Consider the following 14,987-nt stretch of genomic DNA (forward strand, 5'->3'; position numbering starts at 1 on the left):
TAGTTGCCAAAGGTCCATTAAGAGAAGAATAGCAAAGAAAATAAGAAACTTCCACACTATGGAATATTATACAAATACTAAAACTAATAAGTTGGAAGTATATGTATTAATCTAGAAGAGTAGTCATAATATACTAAGAGAAAAAAATCAAATTGCAGAGTAATGTGTAAATTAAGATGTCAATTTTGTGTGAAAATAATGAAAATTTCTATATTTATCTATTTAAATATCTTCTCATCTGTAAGTTAGAATCCTATGCAAACATTTAAAATCAAGTTATAGAAAAATGTTGAAGTGAGACAATGTTCATGATATAACATGTCAAAAAAGCTGTACAGTAGCTTTCTATAAAGAAAAAAGTATGTTTTCGATAATCCTCTACCTATGAAAACTCAGATTTATCAAATGTGCTCCTCATGAACAGGTGACATTAGCAGTCACTTATAGTAATATCACTTTGGATTTAAAAACAAACAGACTTCAGTAGCCTTTCAAATTCTATGTACTATTAAATATGTGTATCTGCAAACATCCATTAAAAAAATATAGGAACATAACTAAAAATTAATGATTATCTGTGAGTAGTGAAGTTATTTATTTTTTCTTGTTTATCTCTACAATTCTCAGATTTTCTTCATCGAACATTTATCCCCCTTATTAAAAACTAAAACTTTTAAAAATCCAATTCTCAAAACTATAAAACTCCTAAAAGATAACATAACAGAAAATCTATATGACCTCGGTTTGGTGATGACTTTTAGATACAACACCAAAGGCACAACCGATGAAATAAACTGATAAGCTAGACATCATTAAAATTAAAGACTTCTGCTCTGCAAAAAATCTGTCAAAGAATGAAAAGACAAGCCACAGACTGGCAGAAAATATTTGCAAAAGACATTATCTGATAAAGGACTGTTATCCAAAATAACAAAGAACTCTTAAAATTCAAAAATAAGAAAACAAACAACCCAACTAAAAAATGGGCCAAAGACCTTAACAGGCACCTCACCAAAGATATATGGATGGCAAATAAGCATACGAAAAGATATTCCATAGCATATGTCAGAAGAAAAATGCAAATTAAAACAACGAGATACCACTATACACCTATCAGAATGACCATAATCCAAAACACTGACAGCACTGTCAAAGATGTGGAGTAACAGGAACTCTCATTCATTGCTGATGGAAATACAAAATGGTACAGCCACTCTGGAAGACAGTTTGGCAGTTTCTTACAAAACTAAACATAGTTTTACCATACAACCCAGCAAGTGCACCTCAGCACATGAAAGCAGTTGAAAACATGTCCGTAAGAAAACCTGCACATAGATGTTTATACCAGCTTTATTCATAACTGCTAAAATTTGGAAGCAACCAAGATGTCCTTCAGTAGGTGAATGTATAAACTGTAATACATCCAAACAATGAATTAATATTCATGCTAAAAAGAAATGAGCTATCAAGTCATGAAAAGATGCGGAGGAACGTTAAATGCATACTACTAAGTGAAAGAAGCTAATCTGAAAAGGCTACATACTGTATGATTCCAATTATATGACATTCTAGAAAAGGCAAAACTATGAAGACAATAAAACAGATCAGTGGCTGCCGGGGATTATGGGATATGAAGGGATAAATAGGCAAAGCACAGAGGATTTGAGGGGCAGTGAAACTACTCTGTATATACTATAATGGTGGATACATGTCATTATAAATTCATCCAAACCCACACAATGTACAACACCAAAAGTGCACCGTAATGCAAACTATGGGCTCTGGGTGATAATGATGGTGAATGTAGATTCACCAATTGTAACAAATGTATCACTGTAGTGGAGGATAATTGGGGGAGGCTATGCATGTGTTGGGGCAGGGAGTAATGAAAGAAATCTCTATACCTTCCTCTCAATTTTGCTGGTAACTTAAAATTGCTCTAAAAGACAAAGTCTATTTTTCATAAAGTCCATTTATGACCTTATAATTCATATAAGCTAAACCATTAATTCATGTTTTAAATTATACAGAGATGAATTAACTTAAATCACTTGAATCAGGTCAGCATTTACTTAGCATATTTAACATAAACCAGACTACAATAGCTAAATTTATGTTCATCATGATATCTCCAGTTGTATGGAAATGTATCTTCTAGAAAAAGACTATAAGCAATAACTAAGTAAAATAAAAACTGGATTTTCAGTAGCCAAAAAGAGTAAATTGTTTGTTATCTTCTCTTACATATGTATTTTACCCACCCCCAACTTGAGAACAGAAATAATTCCTAACTTCTTTGTTTTCTTAATATTCAGTATATGCAAAGGTTAATAAATTATTGTGAAACTGTTTCTGTAAAGGTTGTTTCTAGTTATCTGGTACCTGGCCCTGGAGTAATCAGGAGTGGGGAATAGTGGCCCAAGTTAAAGAGCTCCATAAAGGATGTTAAAGAGCTCCATAAATGATGTGGTTGAGGGTACAGGCTGTGAAGTGCTTGGTTTGCACGTGAAAGGAACATTAGCAGGTAATCCTTTACTATCTCTAGAAATTGGCTAGCCCTGAGAGGGGCAGTCTCTCCAGGGCCAGCGTCAAAGCATCAAAATACAGAAAAACAACAACAAAAGATTACAGAGAGTGTATATATGTCCATGCCACTCTCTCACTTTGTCACAGCTTACCCTTCTCCCTCCCTATATCCTCAAGTCCATTCTCTAGTAGGTCTGTGTCTTTATTCCCGTCGTACCCCTAGGTTCCTCATGACCTTTTTTTTTTCTTAGATTCCATATATATGTGTTAGCATACGGTATTTGTTTTTCTCTTTCTGACTTACTTCACTCTGTATGACAGACTCTAGGTCCATCCACCTCACTACAAATAACTCAATTTCGTTTCTTTCTATGGCTGAGTAATATTCCATTGTATATATGTCCCACATCTTCTTTATCCATTCATCCGATGATGGACACTTAGTTTGCTTCCATGTTCTGGCTATTGTAAATAGAGCCGCAATGAACATTTTGGTACATGACTCTTTTTGACTTATGGTTTTCTCAGGGTATATGCCCAGTAGTGGGATTGCTGGGTCGTATGGTAGTTCTATTTTTAGTTTTTTAAGGAACCTCCATACTGTTCTCCATAGTGGCTGTATCAATTTACGTTTCCACCAACAGTGCAGGAGGGTTCCCTTTTCTCCACACCCTCTCCAGCATTTATTGTTTCTAGATTTTTTGATGATGGCCATTCTGACCGGTGTGAGATGATATCGTAATTGGACTTTGACACTTTTGAGAATGTTGTTATTAAAACTTGACTAATACAGCTTACCAAAAAAAAAAAAAAAAACTACAGACAGAAAACAAATTTTCATAAATTTTACTGTTACAAAATTCTAAATGTAATAGTGATGAAAATTTAGTACAATTTTTCTTTGTAATATATATCCACTAAAGAGAATGAAATTCTTTTTGTGGGGATAATATTTTTCGCTTAATTGAGGTTTAAAGTTAATGTTCCCCTGCCAACATAATATTCAATGGGGAAAAGCTGAAAGCCTTCCTGCTAAAATCTAGAACAAGACAAGGATGCCTACTCTCACCACTTCTATTCAACATAATATTGGAAGTCCTAGCCAAAGCAATCAGACAAGAAAAGGAAATAAAAGGTATCTGAATTGGAAGGGAAGAGGTAAAATTGTCATAATACACAGATGACAAGATACTGTATATCGAAAACCCTAAAAACTCCACACAAAAACTACTAGAACTGATAAACGAATTCAGCAACACAGCAGGATACAAGATTAACATACAGAAATCAGTTGCACCTCTTTACCCTACCAATGAAATATCAGAAAGTTAAAAAAAAAATCCCTTTAAAACTGCATCCAAAAAATGAAATAAAATACTTAGGAATAAAACTGACCAAGGATGTTAAAGACTTATATGCTGAGAATTATAAAACATTGATAAAGGAAACTGAAAATGACTCAAAGAAATGGAAAGACATTTCATGCTTTTGGACTGAAAAAATTAATATTGTTAAAATGGCCATACTACCCAAAGCAATCTACAGATTTAATGCAATCCCTATCATAAAATTACCCATGACCTTTTTCACAGAACTAGAACAAATAATCCTAAAATTTATATGGAACCATAAAAGACCCAGAACTGTCAAAGCAATCCTGAGGAAAAAGAACATAGCAGGAGGCATAACTCTCCCAGACTTCAGAAAATGTTACAAAGCTACAGTAACCAAAACAGCATGGCATGGTACTGGCAGAAAAACAGACATATGGATAAACAGAACAGAACAGAGAGCCCAGAAATAGACCCACACACCCACACTCAGTCAATCTTTGACAAAGGAGGCAAGAAGTCATCTCTTCTTCTTCTTCTTCTTGCTGAAGAAGTCTCTTCAGCAAGCAGTGTTGGGAAAGCTGGACAGCTGCATGTAAATCAGTGAAGTTAGAACACACTCTCACACCACACACAAAAATAAACTCAAAGTGGCTTAAAGACTTAAATATAAGACATGACACCATAAAACTCCTAGAAGAGAACATAAGCGAAACATTCTCTGACATAAACTGTAGCAGTGTTTTCTTAGGTCTCCTAAGGCAATAGAAATAAAAACAAAAATAAAAAAACGGGACCTATTCAGACTTATAAGCTTTGGCACAGCAAAGGAAACCATGAACAAAATGAAAAGACAACCTATGGAATGGGAGAAAATATTTGCAAATGATGTGACCAACAAGGGCTTAATTTCCAAAATATACAAACAGCTCATACAACTCAATAACAAAAAATCAAACAACCCAATCCAAAAATGGGCAGAAGACCTAAGTAGACATTTCTCCGAAGAAGACATACAGATGGCCAACAGGCACATGAAAAGATGCTCCACATTGCTAATGATCAGAGAAATGCAAATCAAAAGGTAGAATTAACCAGACCTAAGCACATTAATGGAATAGAGGAGAAATGCAGAAATAAACCCAAATGGATATGAGAATGTAGTATGACATAAACACAAAGTTTATCATTTTTATGAGACATCCTTGGGAACAGAGGGCAGGATTTATAATATAAATTTGGGAGTACCACGTAAATACAGATGAAAGCTTAAAAAATCTAGATTAGACTTCAAGGACAAAACAGGAAAGTGAGAGGAATAAAAAGAAAAGGATATAGGCACCGTTTAGGAATGGGAGAAAGTAGAAGAATCAAGAAAGACGATATAGTAGGAGTAACCTGAATAGAAGAATCGGTACAGCAATTCCTATCACAGATGGTAAATACTAATGGGTGTGAAAAAGTGAAAGGATCTCATCTAAGAGAATTAAATTTAAATGCGATGTAATGATTTCATAAAAAAACAGCATTAAAGTTGAAAAATGTACTTACTGACACAGCTATCATGGTACTATCTGGCCTCCATTCAGCTTGCTTGTAGGATCCAAACTGAGAAGATGATTTTGCAGGTTCCTTGTAGGTTACGATTAATACACTAGGCTGGAAGAAAACAGTTTTATTTTATTAATATCTCATAAAAAGTAAAAAATTTAAGATAACATCATGGAGTACACTCTGACAGTATTTTAATAATTCTAGAAGTATAATAAAAGATAACATAATCCAATATTAAATGAGTTTAAACAGTCCAAGCAAATCAACTAAAAAGAACCATAAAGAAAGACAATCTGAATAAGCCTATATCAATTAAAGAAATTGAATCGATAATTAATAACCTTCAAAAACAGAAAAGACCAGGCCCAGATGGGTTCACTGGTGGATTCTACCAAACATTTAAGGAAGAAATTATACAAATTTTCTACAATCTCTTCCACAAGATAAAAGCAGAGAATACTAACTAACTCCTTCTATGGCCAGTATTACCCTAATACTAAAACCAGAAAACACATTATAAGAAAATAAAATGACAAATCAAGAGCTCTTATGCACATAGATGCAAAAATTCTGAACACAATATTAGCAAATCAAATCGAACAACGTATAAAAAGAATCATATACTATAATCAAGTGGGATTTATTACAGATCTGCAAGATTGGTTCAACATTTGAAAATTAATATAATCCACCATCGTATCAACAGACTAAAGGAAAAAAAAATCACATGATCTTATCAATAGATGCAGAGAAAGAATTTGACAAAATCCAACACCCATTCATGACAAAAACTCTCAGCAAACTAGAAACAGAGGGGAACTTCTGCAACCTGACAAAGAACATCTACAAAAACCTATAGCTAACAACATACTCACTGGAAGAAACTAGCTTTCCTGATAAGATCAGGAACAAAGTAAGGATACTCCCTCTTACCCTTCCTTTTCAAAATCATACTGGGAGAACACAAGAAAAGGAAATGAAAGATATACAGATTGAGAAGAAAGAAATACAACTTATTCTTAGATGACATGACTGCCCATATAGAAAATCAGAAAGAATGAACAATAACAAAAAAACTTGTGGAAGTAATAAGTGACTATGGCAAGGTTGCAGGATACAATGTTAATATATACAAGTCAACTGCTTTCTCATATACTAGCAATGAACAAGTGGAATTTTCAATAAAAAATATTTAGGTATAAATTCAAAATACGTGTAGGATCTATGTGAGGAAAACTACGAAGTTTCAATGAACAAAATAAAACAAGAAAAAATAAATGGAGAGATATTCCAAATTCATGGATTAAAAAGCCCAGTATTGTCAAGATGTTCAGTTCTTCCCAATTTGATCTACAGATTCAACACAATCCCAATCAAAATCAGAGCAAGTTATTTTACAGATATTGACAAACTGGTTCTAAGGTTTACATGGAGAGGCAAAAGACCGAGAACGGCCAACACAATATTGAAGGAAAAGAACTAAGTTGAAAGACTGACACCACCCAACTTCAAAACTTACTATAAAGATACAGTAATGAAGAGAGTGTGGTATTGGCAAAAGAAAAGAAAACAGATCAATGAAAGAATAGCCTAGAAACAGACACACATAAATACATTCAACTGACCTTTGACAAAGAAGCAAAGGCAACACAATGGAGAACAGACAGTTTTCAACAAATGATGCTGGAACAACTGGACATCCACTTTCTGGCACTACAAGAAGCTCCACAAGGTCATCTTGTACTCTGTCTGTCCTTGCCCTAAAATCAGCCATTTTTTCAGGGATTCCTGACTCTTTTATTAGAGATAGTATTTAGAAAAGAAGACCTGAAAACAAGATGCTTACTGCTAGTGGGGTGTCATTACTTGTAGGTCCTCTCAGCAAACACAGTAGGAAGTATATGAACCTATACTAACCCACATATACACATGTATCTCTACATATTTCTTTCAATATATGCATATATTTATAAACAAAAACATATGTGACTATAATCAAGCACAATGTGGTTCTTTCTAGCCTTCTCCCTTACTTATTTGGAACTTTCTTCAGACAGTGAGAACCTGGCTATCATTTCATATAACTAATTTAGTTCTTTGTTCAACCTTACCATATGTATACAGTATTTTGGAATTGCTAACTATACCCCTATAAAAAAAACAAATTTACCGAACACAATACAGTTTTTTTTGATAACTTCTTCTACTTTAGCCTTAGAATAACGAGTTACAATGCCATTTTCCAAAGTTACATAGGTCATCCCCTTAGAAGCTTTTTTTAATCTCTGAAAGTGAAACACAAAAGTTTCTAAGAAGCTAACAAAGCTCCAAACACATTAAAACTGCTAGGCATTAGTTGTCTGTACTTCAAATATCAATTAAAAGTTAAAAACAAATACCCTGGGGGCAGTGACATTAACAAAATGTCAGAGTAAAAAGTCCTAGATTCTCTTCCCCACCACCCCCCATGACAATTCGCAGACAAATCCCCTTTTGTGAGAAATACAGAAACGAATTGAAAAGCAACTGAATGCTGGATGAATGAGAGATCACACTCATCAAAGCTGGTAGGGAAATTCAGGACACCTTCTCACCAGAATTCCTACCACCAACACAGTGCCATACAATCAGGATGAAACCCTCCAACTCCCAGCTAATCCCTACAAAGGAAAAGGGGTGGTCTGTGTGTCGGATGCCCCAACCTTTCCACAGGGATCCTCAGAGGACAGGCTTCTAACTTGTCAGTCTTGAAGCACTGTCAGAACCGGCATCATCTAGCTACCTGGGGGAGAACAGAGACAACAGCTTGGACTAGTAGTCACCAACAGCTCCTCTCCACAGCTTAGCACAGAGTTAGCAGAGAAAATAATTCTAGCTCTCAGCTTTTCCCTGGGAAAAAAAGAATTGATCCACAGGTCCAAAAGCCCAATTTCTATGGGGCCTATTCAAAGGAATGGGTTCTGTCTTACCTGCCTCAGAGTGTTGACAGGATCTGGAAAAATCTAGCTGCCTGGGGGCTAGTGAGCACAGAGACAGAGGTTTGGGCAGGCAGTTGCCATAGCCCGTCTCCCTGGCTAAGTATAGAGCAAGTGGATAAAAAACCCAACCCCAACTTCTCCCTGGGGAGCTAAAGATTAGTCCACAATTCCAATGCCCCAACTTTTCCGGGGGCTGCCCAAAAAAGGGGTGGGGGTGGGGGGGTCTGTCTTGCCTTCCACTGGGCAATAATGAGACCTGGCATAATTTAGCCACCAGGTAGCTAATAAGAATAGAAACCGAGGTTTGGGCTGCCAGTTCCCAAAGCTCCTCCCCCCAGCTCAGCACAGAGCAAGTGGATGAAAAAACGCAGCTCTCAGCTTCTCCCAAGGGAGGGAAAGAGTTGGCTAAACCATCAAATGATCCAACTTTTTTAGAGGTTGCCTGAGAAATGGCTTCAGTCTCACTTGTTTTGATGCTGTGAGGGGATGTAGAATAACCTAGACATCAGGCGGCCGCAAAGAATAAAGTAAAGATGCTGAACTAGAATATAGTTTTGAGATGCCACCAGAATCTCTGGCTGGGCTGACTAGTAGGGATCTTCTTCTATATGAGGCTAATCCATAAAGACTGGAGAGGTGGCTGCTTTGCCTAATGCACAAACACCAAAAAAGAGAGTCAAGGAAGACGAAGAAACAGGCAAATATGTTCCAAAGGACACAGGACAAATCTCTAGAAAGAGATCCTAATGGCGCTTCCCTGGTGGCACAGTGATTAAGAATCCGCCTGCCAATGCAGGGGACACGGGTTCAAGCCCTGGTCCGGGAAGATCCCACATGTCACAGAGCAACTGAGCCCGTGCTCCACAACTACTGAGCCTGCACTCTGGAGCCCGCAAGCCACAACTACTGAGCCCAAGTGCCACAACTGCTGAAGCCCACGTGCCTAGAGCCAGTGCTCCGCAACAAGAGAAGCCACTGCAATGAGAAGCCTGCGTGCCGCAACAAAGAGTAGCCCCTGCTCACCGCAACTAGAGAAAGCTCGCGCACAGCAACAAAAACCCAATGCAGCTAAAAATAAAATTAATTAATTAAAAAAAAAAAAGAAAGAGACCCTAATGAAATAGAGATATATGATTTACTAGACAAATAATTCAAAATAACCATCATAAAGATGTTCACTGAGATCAGGAGAACGATGCATGAACAAAGTAAGAATTTCAACAAAGACAAAATACTAAATAAATAATTATTAAATAAACATATATAAATAGGGGCTTCCCTGGTAGCGCAGTGGTTGGGAATCCGCCTGCCAATGCAGGGGACACAAGTTCAAGCCCTGGTCCAGGGGGATCTCCCACGCCACGGAGCAGCTGGGCCCATGCACTACAGCTGCTGAGCCTGTGCTCTAGAGCCCATGAGCCACAACTACTGAGCCCGCATGCCACAACTACTGAGGCCCGCATGCCTAGAGCCCGTGCTCTGCAGTGGGAGAGGTCACCACAGTGAGAGGCCTGTGCACCGCAGCAAGGAGTGGCCCCCCGCTCACCACAACTGGAGAGGGCCTGTGTGCAGCGGTGAAGACCCAACACAACCAGAAGTAAAATAAATAAAATAAATTAAAAATATATATATAAACATATTTTTATATACATATTATATATATAATTTATTATATATAAATATAAAACTACCAAACAGAAATCACAGAGCTAAAGAATATAACTGAAATAAAAACTCACTAGAGGGATTCAACAGAAGACTAGATCAGGCAGAAAAAAAAAAGGTTTAAGAAAAGTCATCAGGAATCATTCAATCACAAAACAAAAAGCAAAAAAAAAATGAAAAAAAGAGTAAAAAAACAACCAAAGGAACTTGTGAGATACCAACAAGCAGATCAATGTATGCTCAGAAGAAGAGAAAGAGAAATGACCAGAAAACGTTTTCAAAGAAATAATGGCTGAAGACTTCCCAAATCTGGGGAAGGAAATGGATGCCCTGATACAAAAAGCCCAAAGAACCCCAAAGAGGAACTCAAAGAAATCCACAATGAAACAAATTAAAATTAAATTGTCAAAAGTCAAAGCAAAGAGAGAATTTTAAAAGCAGAAGAAAAAGGCAACTTGTCATGTACAAGGGAACCCCCATAGGACTATAAGCAAATTTCTCAGCAGAAACCTTGCAGGCCAGAAAGGAGTGGAATGATATATTCTAAGTGCTAAAAGGAAAAAGCCGCCAACCAAGAATACTATAACTGGCAAACTATCCTTCAAAAAAGAAGGAAAATTAAAATCTTCCCCAAACAAACAAAAACTGACGGAGTTCATCACCACTAGACCTACTTACCAGAAATGCTAAAGGGAGTTCTTCAAGTTAAAATGAAAGGTCACAGAACAGCAACACTATAGCATAAAAAAGTATAAAACTGACTGGTAGAGGTAAATATATAGACAAATACAGAATACTATAATGATAAGTAAATTCCTTTTAATCCTAGTATAAAAGTTAAAAGATGAAAGTATCAAAATAACCTAATAAATATAGTAATAGATGCATAACATCTATTAATTAATTAATTCACCTATTAGAGACCTATATGTAAAACCTGATCCATCAAAGTTCAGGAATATAGGAGAAAATCTTTTGTGGTCTTGGGTTAGGCAAAGAGTTCTTAGATAAGACACAGCATTTATTTCATGACTCACAAAATAAATATTATTAAAACTGACAGACTAGTCCTTATAAAAATCACCTATTTCTCTTCAAAAAACACTACTAAAAAGAATAAAAGACATGCTACAAACTGGAAAAAAAATTTGCAAATCATATATCTGCATCAATGACTTGTATTCAGAACAAATGAAGAATTCTTAAAACGCAGTAGAATATATATATATACAATCCAATTTTTTAAATAGGCAAAAATTTAAACAAAATAATTACAGCATTGTATTTAACATGTAAATACAAAAACATACTAATATAAATAACTGAATAAATGAAAGCAAAGGGACAGCTCTTTCTTACATAGAATTCCAATTAATAAATATAGAAGGAAAAAGGATGTAGAGAATCATCATTAGATAAAAATCACATAATTAGCTGCAGACAAGATCCAGTGATGGACATAAAATCAGTGAGCAAAAGTTTCAGGAAAAATAGGATATGCACAATATCTTCCCCCAGTTCCTTTTTAACTACAAAAGGAAAGACAGTTTATAGTAGAGAAACCTGGCAGACACCAAGTGATCAAGGTAAAGGTCACCAATAGTAAGATAAATGAACATCATGAACTCCTTGATATAATACTGAGAAGGACATTTTTGTGATAATTTCCGCCAAAAACACATAAGCGCATTCCATTCATGAGAAAAATCAAATAAACCCAAGCTGATAAGATTCTATAAATGAACTGATCAGTATTCTTCGAAAGGATCAAGGTCATAAAAGACAAGGAAAATTGAACAACTATTACTGAATGGAAAAGACTAAGAAATAACAACTACATCAGTAGAAAAACTGGGGAAAATTTCAATGAGATTTGTACTTTAATAATACTGTACCAATGTTAATTTACTCTTTATAATTATGCTAAGTGAAAGACACACAAGAACAACCAAAAAACAAGTACATACTGTCTGATTTCATTCATATAAAATTCTAGAAAATGAAAACTAATCTACAGTGAGAGAAAGTAAGCAGATGAGTGCCCAGAGATAGAGGGCAGTGGGAAGCCACTACAAAGAGACAGGAGGAAACACCTGGGGGTAATGGATATGTTCATTATCATGATTATAGTGATGGTTTAATGGGTGTATACACATCAAACTTAATCAAATTTACACTGTAAACATGTACAATTAATGTATATGTCAATTATATTTATATTTATGTCAAGTATATCCTAAAAAAGTTTAAAAAGTTAAAAACAAGTTATCTTAGATGGTCTTTTGAAGAACTAATTAAAGGGGAAAAAAAACATACTCACAGAGGCCTACTCAGAATCTGTTGCAAAAACCTAAAAGAGAAACCTGAACTATGACAGAAGGTAGGAGGAACAGAAAGAAGACAACAACAACAAAAACTGATTGTAATTTGTTTCACAACTACAATACATACATGCAAGATACAAGTTAGAGTAAATTGCATCTTTATTTTTGATGATTTAGGCATCTCTGACCTATTTGAAAGATTATTTTTTAATGTGATGACAAAGGAGACAACATTAACCAATCAAAAAAGGGGCTTTTAAAAAGGTTTCTATTGTTATAATCAGCAATGATGATAATTTGCCTACTGGATTAATAAAGGTAAAAGAGCCAATCAGAGCGACAATATTTAATCACTAATTTAAAATCATAGTATGTTTTAGTACTTACTAATTTATTTCTAACTATTTCAATATTTATATATCTTATAAACTTTTCACTTCTCAAAATGAATGACTTTCCTAATTTGGGAGTCAGAAAGCGTATCAAACCTGATATTGTTATTCTGCTTGTATCCATATCAAAAGAATAATGTACAATAACGTGGGCTTATGAAACTGCTACATTTTTGTGTAAAGCAGACAACCAGCAGTCTTCAGTCTCACCTCTCTTCTAGTGACTTACATTTTGCATAAATGTTAATAAGTACTACTTTGTAAATAGCAGAAATCAACGTGTTTAAAGGCCCCCAATTAATTGTTGACTCTATTAAAAAAAAAATCCTTTCTAAGAGGCAATTTTACTCCTTACAGAACTGCCTCTGTGTCTAAATATATGTATATCTAAAGAAGTCTATCAGATATTTCCTTGTAACTTGTAACATGGTAACACAGATTCAAGTAGGCATGAATTTTTCTGCATAAAAAGTACTTTCTGGTACTGGGGGTTAGGACTTCAATATATCTTTTGGCAGGAGACATGATTCAACCCATAACATTCTCTTTGTAATGCTCTATAATAATTGAGAAGTGGGGCACTAAGAGTAAATAAAAACATCCTATGACTGTATGTCTTATTGTGTATGTCTACTAAGGCTGTGCAAACTTTCTGCAACAAGAGAAATGCATTATCCAATACAGTATATACGAGTCACATGTGACTACTGAGCACTTGAAATGTGGCTAGTTTAAGGAAACGATTTTATTTTACTGAATTCTTAATAAACTAAAATTTTTAATAATATGTGACCGGTGGTTTCCATGCTGGATATAATGAAGTAGGTTCTGTAGAACTGGTGATTGTTCATTTAAAGGGCAGAAGACCAATTCAGTTACAAAAATCCTGTGTTAACACTGAACAGGTTTCTTTACCACAGAGCTTTAGCAAATCTTTAGTGGGCTGAGGTATGCTGTAAATCTTCAATAGATACAGTATGTATATTTCCCGTTTATTTGATTAAACAACTCGTCTTTCCCTAGATTACCACACAGTATCAAGAGTTCGTATACCAGGGCTTCCCTGGTGGCGCAGTGGTTGAGAATCTGCCTGCCGATGCAGGGGACACGGGTTCGAGCCCTGGTCTGGGAAGATCCCACATGCCGCGGAGCAACTGGGCCCGTGAGCCACAATTACTGAGCCTGCGCGTCTGGAGCCTGTGCTCCGCAACAAGAGAGTCCGCGATAGTGAGAGGCCCGTGCACCGCGATGAAGAGTGGCCCCCGCTTGCCACAACTAGAGAAAGCCCTCGCAGAGAAACGAAGACCCAACACAGCCATAAATAAAATAAATAAATTAAAAAAAAAAAAAGAGTTCGTATACCAGCCTCCAGGAAATTCTATTCTACACTTTTCAAGTAGTTATGTGTGTATATTATGTCTGATAAACTAAATGTCATCAACTTTTAAAGTCTACTTTTTACTTTTTATAGTGTCTAATTTACTGCGCTTTAGTGTATTCAGAGTTGTGCAATCATCACCCCTATATAATTTCAGAGCATTTTTTAAATCACTCCAATAAGACACTCTGTATCTATCAGTAGTCATTCTCCATTCCCTCCCCACCCCCACCCCCAGCTCCTAGCAACCAATAATCTACTTTCTGACTCTATGGATTTGCCTATTCTGGAGATTTCATATAAACGGAATCATATGACATGTGGCCTTCCACTTAGCATAATCTTTTAAGATTCATCCATGTTGTAGCATGTATCAATACTTCATTCCTGTTATGACTGAATAATATTCCCTTGTATCGATATACCACATTGTGTTTATCCATTCATCTGCTGATGGATGTTTGGGTTGTTTCCACCTTTTGGCTACTGTGAAAAATGCTGCTATGAATGTTCATGCACAAGTTTCTGTTTGAACACCTGTTATCAATTCTTTTGGCTATATACCTAGGAATGGAATTGCTGGGTCATATGATAACTCTGTGTTTAACTTTTTGAGGAACTGTCAAACTGTTTTCCACAGTGACTGCACTATTTTATTATATATTCCCACCAGCAGTTCATGAGAGTTCTAATTTTTTCACCTCCTTGCCAACACTTGCTACTGTCTTTTTAATGGTAGCCATTCTAGTGAGTGTGGTAGTATCTTATGGTTTATTTACATTTCCCTAATGAATAAATCACACTGAGCATCTTTTCATGTGGTTATTGGCTATCTTACA

General features: G+C 35.8%; 1 protein-coding gene across 3 annotated transcripts in view; it reads right to left on the reverse strand.

Annotated features, from left to right (window-relative positions):
• The window catches only part of RIC1 (RIC1 homolog, RAB6A GEF complex partner 1), a 142,969-nt gene that overhangs the window by 98,258 nt on the left and 29,724 nt on the right, over positions 1-14,987 (reverse strand). For all 3 annotated transcript variants that reach the window (XM_057548491.1, XM_057548490.1, XM_057548488.1), the window contains exon 2: positions 5,409-5,516. In XM_057548491.1, the coding sequence (XP_057404474.1) occupies positions 5,409-5,516 (108 nt within the window). The remainder of the gene's footprint in view (positions 1-5,408; positions 5,517-14,987) is intronic.

Source organism: Balaenoptera acutorostrata, chromosome 6 (assembly GCF_949987535.1).
Source record: "Balaenoptera acutorostrata chromosome 6, mBalAcu1.1, whole genome shotgun sequence".
In the NCBI taxonomy this organism is placed as follows: Eukaryota; Metazoa; Chordata; class Mammalia; order Artiodactyla; family Balaenopteridae; genus Balaenoptera; species Balaenoptera acutorostrata.